The sequence below is a fragment of the Alexandromys fortis genome, unplaced genomic scaffold (genome assembly GCF_014885135.2).
Source record: "Alexandromys fortis isolate MF-2015 unplaced genomic scaffold, M_Fortis_MF-2015_v1.1 scaffold_371, whole genome shotgun sequence".
NCBI classification, from domain to species: domain Eukaryota; kingdom Metazoa; phylum Chordata; class Mammalia; order Rodentia; family Cricetidae; genus Alexandromys; species Alexandromys fortis.
The window spans coordinates 189,478-202,200 of record NW_026068266.1 but is presented as its reverse complement, the minus strand read 5'-3'; the positions used below and the strand labels follow the sequence as shown (position 1 = coordinate 202,200).

Genomic DNA, 12,723 nt, shown 5'->3' with positions numbered 1-12,723 from the left:
AAAGAGTTTTCTGTCTTATACCTGAGTTCTGCCTCCTGCATTCTGGAACCTTCCTTGCCCACAAGGCAGTGTAGCTACCATTTTGCCTTATGGTTTGCTTCAAAGGAGTTATCCTCCTCAGGGAATGGCCACAGGCAAAGGCTACCATGCATAATCTCCGCTCCCAGGGTCTGGGTTGAAAGGCAGTCATACCTAAGAAAAAAGTTTTGTTTTAGCTATTAAAAAGCATCCAAGAAAAATAAAATAACTAAATGTGTCAACTTTGATTAAAATCTGAACCAAAAGGCAAAACTTAAAACTTATGAAGGTCATTTTAAGCGTAACGGAAAATGAATATAATCTATATGTTAAGTATTACTGACTTAATTTTCCTATGTATTATAATGATACTGTGGTCATAAAGAGAATGTTCTTATTCTTGAGAGGAAAAAAAAAAAAACAAGAAACAAAAAACATTGTCCAGAACTTACTTCCCCATGGCATGGTTCAGGACTTTTAAAAGGAGACAGACATACATACATACATACATACATATATCATACATACAAACATATATACAATTATGAAATCTAAGTGCAGATGATCGGTGTATTCCTTGTACTGTTCTTTGATCTCCTCTGTAGGTTTAAACTTTTTTGTAAACCTTTTTATCTCTGAATAGTTTTCTTGTATAATCATGTCTTAGTTTTGTGGGTTTTTTTTTCCTTTTCTCTCATAATGAATTCCCTTTTTTCTCTCATTTTTTCACAAGTGCCCAGTATTTCACACAATGCCCTCGAGGTCCTTTGCTGCCCCCAGAGAATAGCATTCTCCTCAGGGCAGGGAAAGGCTGTTAGCCAGGACTGAGAGCCCCCGTGGACACGGCGAGATCGAGGGACCCGAGCTGTGCGCCTGCTCGTCCTTGGCACCGTGCACAGTCAAGGGTTACTGTGGCTTGGAGCAACATTCTGCAGTTTTTATGTTAGTCATTCAGCATGAATTCTTGTCTGTCTCCCAGAGAGAAAAGCCCCACTGGTTAATGTTAATCTCCATGTCATTCTTGGATCGGGCTACATTTTGGCTTTGTAGGCTGAGACCGTTTGCCAAAGGCTGTCCTTAGCCACACTCCGTAAAGCTGTCATACCTTGTGAACGCTAAGACAGGGTTCCTTTGTCTGGGAATTTCTTTCAGTGGGCTCCAGTATCCCTGGTGTGACACTCAGTTAACTCTGTGAAAGGGACCTGGACGGTTTTCATCAGGGTGCTATGCACTAACTCGGTACAGACCTCTGCTGCTCTTGGTCCAATAATTTGTGCCAGCTTGACATCAGCTGCTGGTCACTCATGGATGCGTAGTTTGAACCTCCAAGAGAAGCTGAGCAGAAGACACACACACACACACCCTTTAAAAGGGTTCAGCCCGTGTAAGCCTGCTGACTTTCCATGAAAGCCCTGTTCCTGTTAATAGGCTTACAACAAGGGAGACTAGGAGGGTTAAGGGCGCCTGTCCCGTGGAAAACAGTCTAACAGGGAGCCCTTAGGAAGGAATCCAAGTCCCATCTGGTTAAATAAGGTTAGTAGTCCAGGATTAAGTGGCGTGTTTGGGGACTGGCTTGACACTTCAGATAGGAATACCTCTGAATTCTCCTAGACTTGCTGCTGCGAAAACGGCCTTCCTAGTAAAACCAAATAGCCCGGCCCTGGGATTTAGCAGCTGATCGTCCACAGACGAAACTCTAGCTACAGACATGTGTTTGGCCTGTCTTGCTGCCGGCTCTTGGCAGGCTACCAGTGGCCCAGTCAGTTCTTTGATTTACAACCCAGCAAAGCAACTGAATCAGGCTCCTAAGGCACCATTCTCCAGACTCAGACTTCCAGGACTTTAAAAACCACCAGAATAGAAAGAAGAAACACGTGGGTATGGAAGCCACGCTCATCTCCCCCCCAGCCCAACAAGGCTGCTAGATCTTTTAGGGAGATAGTTTCTTTTTTGAATGGAAGTTGAGTCGGCCACGGTAAATGAGATCTCTATCTATAAAACTGGGACATAGAAATTTTTTTTCGTCTAATAATGAGCTTTCATGTTCACATCAGGTTCTTTCTTTGTGTGAGGTGTTCGGAGGTAAGAGGGGTAGAAATATCTGTACAGCTAAACAGAAAAATGTGCCGGTGCGAGCCCATCTCTGCATTACATTGTTTCTTCTCCTAGACATGCCGCTTTTGACAAAGGAATTAAATAGGTTATCTTGGAATAATCCATTGTCTGCCTTTGAGTAGGAGCACAAATATTCTTTCAAAAGAGGATCGGATTGTGAATAATAATGTCTCCTTACAGAAGCACCCAATAGTTGGAGTTAGGAAGGAAAGCGGCTGGAAAGTTGGCTCACCAGCCTCTCCTTGGGGAAGCAAACCAAAGGTCCAGTTCCAGCTAGGCATGTTGTAAATAGGATTTTTTAGGTCTTTTTTCTCTTAGACCTCAAGTTGCCCCCAACCTTCATTTTGAATAAAAAACATTTAAGTGTGAAAGATAATTTTCTTCAGAATTGTGAAATAAAATATAAGAGGATTAAAAGAAGCCCGTTATCCAAGATTGCAGTCCCAGCACTTGAAGGCAGAGGCAGGAGGATGGAATGTTCAAGGTGAGCACTGGAAGCTTTGGCATTTCTTTAGGAAGGCGAGTCGTCCTTGCTTATGTGTTATTGATCTGTAATGATGACACAGATTAAAAACTAAAGCCCCTTTCTCCGTGGAGATGCACACGGGACTGATCCCCAGAAAAGCCGTCGATGTGGCCGTGCAGTTACGCCGTGACTCCACGGCGCTGCTCTCAGTTCGTTATTCCAAATGGATTCTGTGTACATTTTGTCAGCCATAGGTGGGAGGAGCAAAATAATACAAGTTGTCTTATCATTTATCTTTTTCTCAGTCGAGGAAATAATTGATTGGGATAGTTGAGCAAAAATATCAAAGTTTCCAGGTTAGAAAATATTTCACTTCTCCTAATCATCAGTGTCTCTAATATTGGACCACATGAAGGTGATTGGGCTGTGCTCCTCAACTTAAATGTGAAGGTATTTAGTAATTTGCACGGTCACATGTCTGTGTCGTTTTTAATTTAATTCATTATTTTGTATTTTATTTTAACCATACCAGGCAGGTCAAAGTATAAGCTGGGGTCCATTCCTTCCTTCTAGGATTGCTCACAAAGTGTTGTCCAGGTTTAAGTGCAGATGTGCATGTATATGTTCTTGTTCATGTGGATATGTGCACGTGTGCATATGCATGTATGTGGAGGCCTCAGAGGTCAACAATATCTTTTTGGTTCTTTGAGACAGGGTTTCGTTGTAGCTTTAGAGCCTGTCTTGGAACTAGCTCTTGTAGACCAGGCTGGCCTTGAACTCACAGAGATCCACCTGCCTCTGCCTCCCAAGTGCTGGGATTAAAGGCGTGCGCCACCACTGCCCAGCTCAAAATATCTTTCTGGGTCACTCTACACCTTATGTTTTTCAAACAGGATCTCTCACTGAAGCAGGCACTTACCAATGGGCTAGGTTAGCTGGCCAATGAGCTCCAGAGATCCTCCTGTCTCTGCCCTACCGAGCACTGGGTTAGAGTCATGTACCAGCACATTTAGTTTTTACATAGTTATTGGGATCTGAACTCAGGTTCTCATGCTTACATGGCAGGCACATCACCTACTGAGCCATCTTCCCAGTGCCAAAACGTATGTGATGTGTGTGTGTTTGTGCATGTGTGTGCGTGCGCACATGTGTGCATGTGTGCTGTGCGTGTGTGTGTGTCTGCTCACATGTGGCATGTGTGTATGTGTGTGTGCGTGTGTGTATGTGTATGTGTGCGTGCGTGTGTGTGTGTGTTAGGGATGAGCATTGAACTCACAGCCTCCCGAATGTTCAGCAAGTTCTCTACCACTGAGCTCCATCCCCACCCCAACTGCTACATTTTTTAAGGTACTGTATGTAGTACACTGATCGGGATTTCAGATCTGTAATTAAAATAAACCTCAACCTTAGGCCAGGCCCATGCCACACTAACACAGCCTGGGTCAGGTCATGTTTTTGTGTGCTCCATCTCTTCCGTAAAGTAAGAAAAATAATAGAAGCTACTTCATAAAAGTTATGAAAACTATGAGTTAGCATATTTAATATAAAGTGCTCAGGCCAGGTATGGAAACACAAATACTGCCAGTCCCCAGGGGCTAAAGCAGAACATTCAGGAGTGCTAGGCTACAGCATACCAAAGTTGCCTAGTGTCACTGTCTCAAAATTAGTAAGGAAATATATAGTGCTTCAAACACTGGAGAGAACCTGTTGCTTATCTTCTGCTTAGGACATTTATTCAGATAGTTTCTGGTCTGTTTTTACTACTATAGCACACCAATGTCATGATAAAGCTTTGAACCTAGCAATACAATACAGACAAGCCAGATAGTGTCTGTCCCCTCAATCCTGGGCTCATCCCACTGATTCACCCTAGGTGATCTCAGCCAGCTCCTATGGCCTCAGCCCAAACAAAATGACAGGTACTCTCAGGCTTGTCTGTCATCTGCTCAAATCCAGTCTAGCCCAGTTTCCCATGGCATTTCCATTCGGATGGCCATCAGGTGCCATCTACCACACTCTGCTCACTGCAACTCTGGCTAGAATCTGATCTTGCCACAACTTGTATTGGCTCAGATCTAACTGGAGAAAGGGGTCCCCTGAGAATATCTCTTGGCCCCTATTTAATCAACACACATCAAGTCTCTCGCGTTACTAGTTATCAAGAAAGGAAAGTAGAGAGAGGGGCTCAGCTGTGGCCGGGGAGTGTTTGCTGACCACTCGCACCAGCCTGTTGTCCGGTTGGTTTTGTCTTGTGGCTGGGCTCACCTGCCTGTGCTCCATTGTGGCCTTTCTCCAGCCGTAGTTTCAGACTCCTTCAGAACCATCTCATCATGCTGCAAACAAACCAGCTGAATGGTTCCACTCTCCCACACCTTGCCACAGTCCCACCCTGAATGCAGGATGAGTAACAGCAGTTGTAGATGCTTGCACACTTGAAATGCGTACAGGCCGTGAGCGTGCTAGAATGATTCAGTCCTATTATTTACAACAAGAAGGTCATATGTAATGTATGAGAAGCAGCTGGCGGTTTAGATACAGAACTCTATGAAAGACTTTTCACTTACAAGGTGATAGACTGTAGAATAATTTAATGCCCTTGTATGTTGTCTGTGTCCTTTCAGAACAGGGAACACAAGTACCCTCCCGGTGCCCTGATTTCATACCACAGAGAGAAGACCAACTTAGTCTATGGGAAACTGTGTTCGCCCAACCCTATTTGCTCGTCTGTCAATCAAAAGAGAGCAAATAACTATCACTAGCATGGAACTTTTAGATATGCATGGTGTGTTTTCGTTTGAACTTAGTCAAACAGATCTCTCTTCTTTTTTTAAAAAAAAAAAAAAAAAAGAAACTGCCTCAAATTGCCAAATGAAACCTGTTTCTCTAGCCCATAGAATTTGTCAAATTTTGGATTGAGATTTTATGAAAATAATGACCTTGGATTATTTGTGATCATATGCTAGTTACATCTTTTCTACCAAGAGATCTGTAACTCGGTATTAACTCAGTATCCAGAGATAAGGGACTGATGCTACACAAGATTAACAAATCGAACCCACTGATTCCACTCAGGTTACTTATTGTATTTTATTTTATTTTTTGACAGGTCATAGAGCTGAATATATGACTACAAGGTATGAAGATACTTGATCATAATCTGTGGTCTGTCTCACTTTCTTTTCTCTTTAGCAAGAGCGATTGATAACTCCAGAAGATCATCCGGGCATGGGGCATGACGAAGCCAGCACTTTGAGGTGCTTGGGTTCTCGCCAGGTGACATGTACTAAGATTGTCTTTGGCGGAATCACAAAGCTCCTTAGTAGGCAGTTGCACCAGAGTTAGGTGGGCTTCATTTATCTCATCCCAAACACATGAGCTTTTTGGATAGACTGTTGACACTTTGATGATAATTTAGTTGACGGGTAACAGGGGGTGTGGAGCGACTGTATCAGTAAATGGAATCGCCTACCTCTCCAGTTCCTACTTGATGCTGTCTAAAAAGTAAAGATAGATTGAAATTTTTTTAGAATTTTAGATCTCTATCTACTTTTGAATCTGATATAAAATGTGAATTCTAACACATAGCACCTTTTAGACATCCTTCCTCCCTCCGCCCCTTCACCCATCCATGTAGGACGATAAAGCTTCTTGCCAGAACATTTGGAAGCAGATTCTGGTCTGAGTTGGGGAATGTTCGTGGCAACATTTGTTTCTGAATGGTGCCTTTTGTACAGCAGACAGACAGACATCACAGGAGTTGACGTAGCAAGACTTCACATGTTTGAGGCTGAGTTCTGGACGAGACAGGAGGCATGGGAAGGTCTCTAACAGATCTTCTAGCTTCTATATCTGATGCTTTGGTGCCCTAGGGTTTTGTTAACACCAGGGACCATCAATGGCCAGTTTGCAGATTCTCAGGGATGGTCAGAACCACCTCCCAAACGTTAACTCTCCTATGCAGGTTAGCCAATCCAGAGTCTATCTTAATTGGTTCTTTTACACGAGGTGACAGGCCCACCTGCCTGGACCCTCCATGGTAGAGTTCCAGGACACCCCTGTGCCTCTGAGTGCTGTAACGTAGCCCTGTCTCTTCATGGGCAGTCATCTCTTGATAACATAAAAATCAGTATTAGAAATCACGCATAGGATAATGAAGGGTGACATCATCAGGTAGCACTGATGAAACATTTGGCAGCCCGTTGTTGGACTTCCTCACAGCTACCACAGCCCTTCCTTCATGCGCAGCTTGGAATTTAGTGTATAAAAATATCCCAGAAATGTTAGCTGTGGAAGGACAAGGTGTGCTGTCTCAGAGAGGGCTCCACACACTTCTGTGTTTTAGCAAAGGCTCCTTTTAAGCTCCAGAGCTCAGCAGGACTTCAGATGCTGCTGGCTGTAGGCTCCATTAGTCAAGGCCCTCCTGCTGGGAGCCTAAGGGTTTAACCGTGAAAGGCTGTACCAGCAGGTCTCTCTTGCACGTGTTGATTGCTGCGGTAATAGCTAATGAAGCTCTGCAGGGTCTCACAGAAATTCCTGGGACTTTCTTTCTAACCTGGGCTTTCCGAACTGAAGCCAAATGAACTTAACAGGACATTAGTCCAAAGGACAGCTTCACAAAGAGCAAACACAGTCTGTAGGCATGGCGGGCCTTCTCCTGCCCGCCTTGCAGAGGCTGACCAGCACAGATGTGGAAATTGAGTCTGATCATTTGGGGCCTTAGCTTCCTCATTCTGAAGTAGTGCAAGGCAATCGATGCAGGATTTGGCACCCAGGATGTGTGTAAGCCTGCAAGAGCGTGTGTGCAGGTCTGAAAGCTTATTCACCAAAGCCAACAGGCAGGAGAGTCCAGAGCAACATAGACAGGTGCGATCTACTGCCCCAGGGATATGTGGGCCAGGGCATCCTGCTTTCTACCGAATTTGTACCTCATGTAAGTCCGGACCTCACACTCCAAAACCACGTTGACCTGTTCATGAAAATGTTTACATAAAAATCAAACCCCGTTAATGCATGAGGGATGCTGGGCAGTTGCGACGTTACCTGCACTGGAGAATTACGAACTAACTAAAAACATTTAAATCCTCGTTTGGAAACCTCTCAAAACCCGATTACAATTATGTTCTGGTGTGTAATTCCATAAACCAAACAAAAACCTGGCCTTACAACATTTGACTAGATAGCTCGCAATAGCAATTTAGAATACCTGCCATTTTTCAGTATGGGAACACAAAACAAAATGGCCAGTTCCAGCACATAGGAACACTGTAATCTAATACGTACATCAAATCAAGTGGAAGGGAAAGGATGGGAGTGTTTTCTCCTGGGCTGGGGTGGGGAAGGAACCCAGGATCCCCTGGCTTTGTTATTTTGATGTGACCTAAGGTATTTCATTTATTGTCTGATTTCTGCCATGCTCAGTAATTATATTCCCTTCCCTTAGGCCTCCAAACGTCCCCCCTAAGCCCCAGAAACACAGGAAGTCCAGGCCCCGCTCCCAGTATAATGCTAAGTTGTTTAATGGGGATTTGGAGACATTCGTCAAGGTACTGCATCAGTCACCAGTGGCTGACCTCCCTGCTTCTCACTATAATGGTCTCAGCCTCCCGTGAATGAGGCAGGTCATTATGTCCGAGTCTGTCCTGGGGCTCTTTGCTTCGCCCATAAAATCAATATAATATTTCCTGAAGTCAGAGAAGAGAGAATATTTGGATTGAGAATCTTCTGAAGAAAGAAATAAATGTGGGTGTTATCATATGGTGATATCATATCATATCAAAGAAAAAGCCCTGTTTTTTTTCCTTTTTCCAAGCCAAAATTTGCAAGAAAAAGGAAAAGACAAACTTGATTAAATATTTTCTCTTTACTTGTGCAAATGAGACGGCCCACTGTATATGTTTTTTTTTTTTTAAATCCGTGTTAGCCTCTCTCTGAAGCAAGGCACAAGTCTGGCTTTCTCATGACTTAAGGAATTCATTATATTGGATAAATTTTGTACAGCCCTGAAGTCTGTATCTTGTACCTCTGCTGTGTTTACTCTCTGCCTTCTTTCTCATCCTGTATTTCTGATAATGCTTCTAGCCGGGGACGAAGGAATTCTCACGCGAGACATCAGGTATTGTGCCGGAGGGAAGCAGGGGTCTCTATGCGCTGGCATCATTCACAAGTCCTACCCATGCTTGGCTTTAACTGGAGTTTTTTATGGTCTTTAAAAGAAAAATGTTTGCAGTTGGAAATTAGACAGTTTATAAATAGGCTTTACTTAGAAAAACCTGTGGGAAGTAGATACTAATTGAAGAGGAATAAGCCTCACCAATAAGAGTGCATGAACCAGTTTTTACCTGATGCCTTCAGCAAATGCATGCAGTTTGTGCTAGGAAAAGCCAGTGTTAAATATCAAATACATATTTAATGTTTAATTGTGGAGTCTTATGTAAATTGAATGAAAAAGAGACTTTTCCGTTAGAGATAACATTTCGTGAAATAGGCAACAGTATTTTTGAAAACTAACTATAATAGAAAAATGACATTTTAAATGTATGATACAGTCCATAATTTCTATGTTATAGACATCTTAACTTCCTTAAAGATAGATCTATTTATTAAATCTGTGCACTAACAATTTAAAAGATTGCATTAATGCATGTGTGTGCTGCATACATGGCACTTAAATACATCCATACTTGTGTGCATACAGAGAGAGAAATTAGAAACCTCTGGAAACCTTGAAAGTGAACCCTAACCCTGGGATTAAGTGAAAGGCCACCGAACAACCTAAATTGCAATCACAAAGCCGTTGCCTTGAGCCTTAAGCTCCTATTGACTCTAATTTAATATAAATTATTGTCAAATTTCACTTGTTATCTAGTTTCCCACCCCATAGCTTATAGACAGAAGCTGGTTAAACAGAAAGAGGGAAGTAATCAAAGGAAGACAGTGAGCTATGCCCTTGATGGCCTGGCACAGGGAGAAGGCAGAAAAGTCAGCGAGGCAAAGGAACCATTCTGCTCCCTTGGCTGCTGTGGTGGGGTGCAGGAACAGCTGCTTAAGATGTTGCACACAGTAGGGATTTTGATAATTCTCCACTAAAAACTGTCAGCTAAAGGCAAGCAAACTGAGGGACTAGAGAAAGTCTAAGGGCGTTGTCATGAAAAATCCATTGTGTGCGCTCTGCAGATGGAACACTCAAGAGTCTCTGACACCCGGGCAACCGAGAGGTACTGAGGTCTCTCTCTCTCTACTTCTAGAAAGTGTATCTGAGCTCTCCCAAATTGCACCAAGGAACAACAAGAGCAAAACCGTCTTCCCACAGGGGAACTGAGACACAGAGAGATGGTTGAATGGTAGTAGCTAGAAAGTAGCCCATAATTTCACTCCTTGTTAAATATTTTCAACCCAAACAGCTGGCATCTATGAGATTAAAATGCTCATTATATTTTGACTACAAAGTGCACTCTATCTAAATGAGATACTGATCTTTGGGAAGAAATCAGCCATCATTTAAGGGACTGTGAGGACGAGAATGGTTCATACAATGCCATGAAGATGCAAACTCGCTGAGTGCAAACAGTTTTCTTTTAAACTTTTATTCTCTGTCTTCATGCTAAGTTCAGCAGAGATGTAAACTAACCTTCTTTTTCATCACTCACATGTAAAAACTATTTGTCGCTCTTTTAAATTGTAGTGTGACATGAGTTGTTTGTAAAATGTTGCTTCCATGAAGCCATGCTTGCGTCTTACAGAGAAAGATCCCTTCGCGTACTCGGTAGATTTTGATGTGATCACATCACTGTTCATGCGCCAACTAGCCCTTCACTAAAATGTGTTTTCCTTTTTAAGGCTCTTCTTTAAGGAATTCATAAAAACGTATGCTCCTAAAACAAATGAACTCATTAGAGAAACCTAATACAGTCTCCAGAAGTAATTGAAACATTAAGTGGCTTATCCACTGATTGCCTTAAAGCTTGACAATAAAACTGTGTCTTAAGAAGCATGTTGCCCACTCTGGAGACAACGAAGACAGGGAGAAGAGTTTGGGCCGCCAAGAGGCATCATTCCCAGTCTCTCCTTCCCAGCTGGACTGGGAAAGTTAACGGTCCGAATTGTCCTAGTATGTTAAGACCAAGTTCTTAACGTTTCGGAATAAAACTCCTCAGGAGTGGGTGCCCAACGTCAGCTGATCCCTTTCAAGTCCCGAGTTTCCTGGAGAGAGCTAATTCCTAAAAGATGGGTCTTAAAAGGACATGTGAAGCCACACCATCCCTAGTCATTCTTTGTAACTCCCAGAGTGCATGCCATCAGAACATGTTTACCCGGCTTCTGTGGCCCCTAAGCTCATTTGACATCCTATACATGTGGCTTTTAAATCATTTCCGGCATTTTCTTAGTAGAGGATGGTGACCATTTTACAAGGTGTTGGACCAAGAAGGCAAAGCAGTCTTCCTTGTCTTCATCCTTAAGACGGGCTAAGTTTATAAGGCTCAGTAAGTTCTGATGCAGACTAATTAAATACAGCAGGCTTTAGAGACTGCCACCACCCCGTGGTGCTGCGGGCTTAGCGATGGTGGGGAGGGTCCTAAGAATCCTGAACCAGCCAGTCAGACAGAGGTACTGCAGTTGAGCCCTACCACATTCTTCTGACATGCTCCACACTGATCACTTTGAGTAATAACCTCTCAAAAGGAGCTACTCATTTCGGCTTAGACACCTAAGTTAGGTTTGGGACTCGTTGCTCTTGTATTATCCACTCTCACCTCCAACTCAGCCTCCCAGCTGGGAGATCACAACCACCACTCCAAACGGTGAGTTAGCTTCTTAGCTATTCTAGGAGAGCGTATGTTAAATGTATTTAATTTAGCTTGCTTCAGAACCGAAATGCACCTTTGTCTACACATCCATTTTTGTCACTCTTTCTGTTCTTCATTCTTTCAGGAGGATTTGGGGTTGGGGGTATTTGGAAGAGATCACCTGACTCTAATGACTAAACTCTGAGGCTTATTTCTCCTTGTGACTTGCCCCTCTCTGACATTTCCCAGTTTCCTTCTCTCTCCCCAGGACTCAGGCCAGGTTATCCCTCTTATCGTGGAAAGCTGCATTCGGTTCATTAATCTTTATGGTAAGCAGTCTTCACCGTGGAATCCTCATTTTAAAGCAAGTAGTGGGTTTGTTTCCGTAAGCATGTTTGTTGCTGGAATTTTATTCTTACAGCGGCAGTAGGGTGGGGGTGGGGTTGTAGGGCAGGAGAGAGTTTCTCTCGCTCTCCCTTCTATTGCCCTGAAGTCTTCAGCAGGGTTTCTCACATTGTCCCTTCTGTCACCCTGTAGGTCTTCAGCATCAGGGGATTTTCAGAGTGTCTGGTTCGCAGGTGGAAGTGAACGATATCAAAAATTCCTTCGAGAGAGGTAACTGGATGTCTCTCCCCATAAGTAAAATGTGTTGAAAAAGCTCTCTCTTCTGTTTTCTGCCCTGCACACTCAACTCTGAGCGGCCCCCAAGCCTCCATCTTACATGGGCTTCATTGTGGGAGCTGGGAATGCGTTATTGCTGTGAAAAGCAGAAAAGCCTATGAGCTTGGTCCCTGGGTTTAGGATTCACCTTGACTGGTCATGACATGTGTCAAGGTAGCACCTGGCAGGGTTCTAGAAGGGGCTCTAGACTCAGCCTACATGGTGGGGGTGGGGCATCTCCTTCCCACTTCTGGTTTCTGTCAGTGGCCCACACTCTTGCCTTGCTCCCTTCCTGTGGCCTGGGTCGGTGCCTTCTTTATGTTCATGATTGGCTGAAACACAAGTTGGACTAAACTGTTAATGAATGAGTTATAATTCTCAAAACCATACACCGACCTAGTGTCAGGAAGACCCAGAACTGAATCAAAGTCTTTTATTGCTGATGGTGGGATTTGGCCAAGGTATTCCAGTCTTAATTTTACCTGTTTCCTCATATGCAAAACCCCAGGGTTATTACGTTATTATGAAAATAGCTGACCCCTTAATGATGCTGTTGGGTTTTTTGTTTGTTTGTTTTTCGAGGCAGGGTTTCTCTGTAGCTATGGAGCCTGTCCTGGAACTAGCTCTTGTAGACCAGGCTGGCCTCGAACTCACAGAAATCCACCTTCTTCTGCCTCCCAA

The 12,723-nt window shown here is 43.5% G+C and overlaps 1 protein-coding gene across 2 annotated transcripts in view; it reads left to right on the top strand.

Moving 5' to 3' along the window:
- Positions 1-12,723, top strand: part of Srgap1 (SLIT-ROBO Rho GTPase activating protein 1) — a 294,864-nt gene that overhangs the window by 237,860 nt on the left and 44,281 nt on the right. Inside the window, exons 11-14 of one of the 2 annotated variants that reach the window (XM_050131872.1) lie at positions 5,706-5,733; positions 8,678-8,711; positions 11,651-11,711; positions 11,920-11,997. In XM_050131872.1, the coding sequence (XP_049987829.1) occupies positions 5,706-5,733; positions 8,678-8,711; positions 11,651-11,711; positions 11,920-11,997 (201 nt within the window). Of the gene's footprint in view, positions 1-5,705; positions 5,734-8,039; positions 8,143-8,677; positions 8,712-11,650; positions 11,712-11,919; positions 11,998-12,723 lie in introns of both variants that reach the window. The other variant, XM_050131871.1, reaches the window with a different exon arrangement.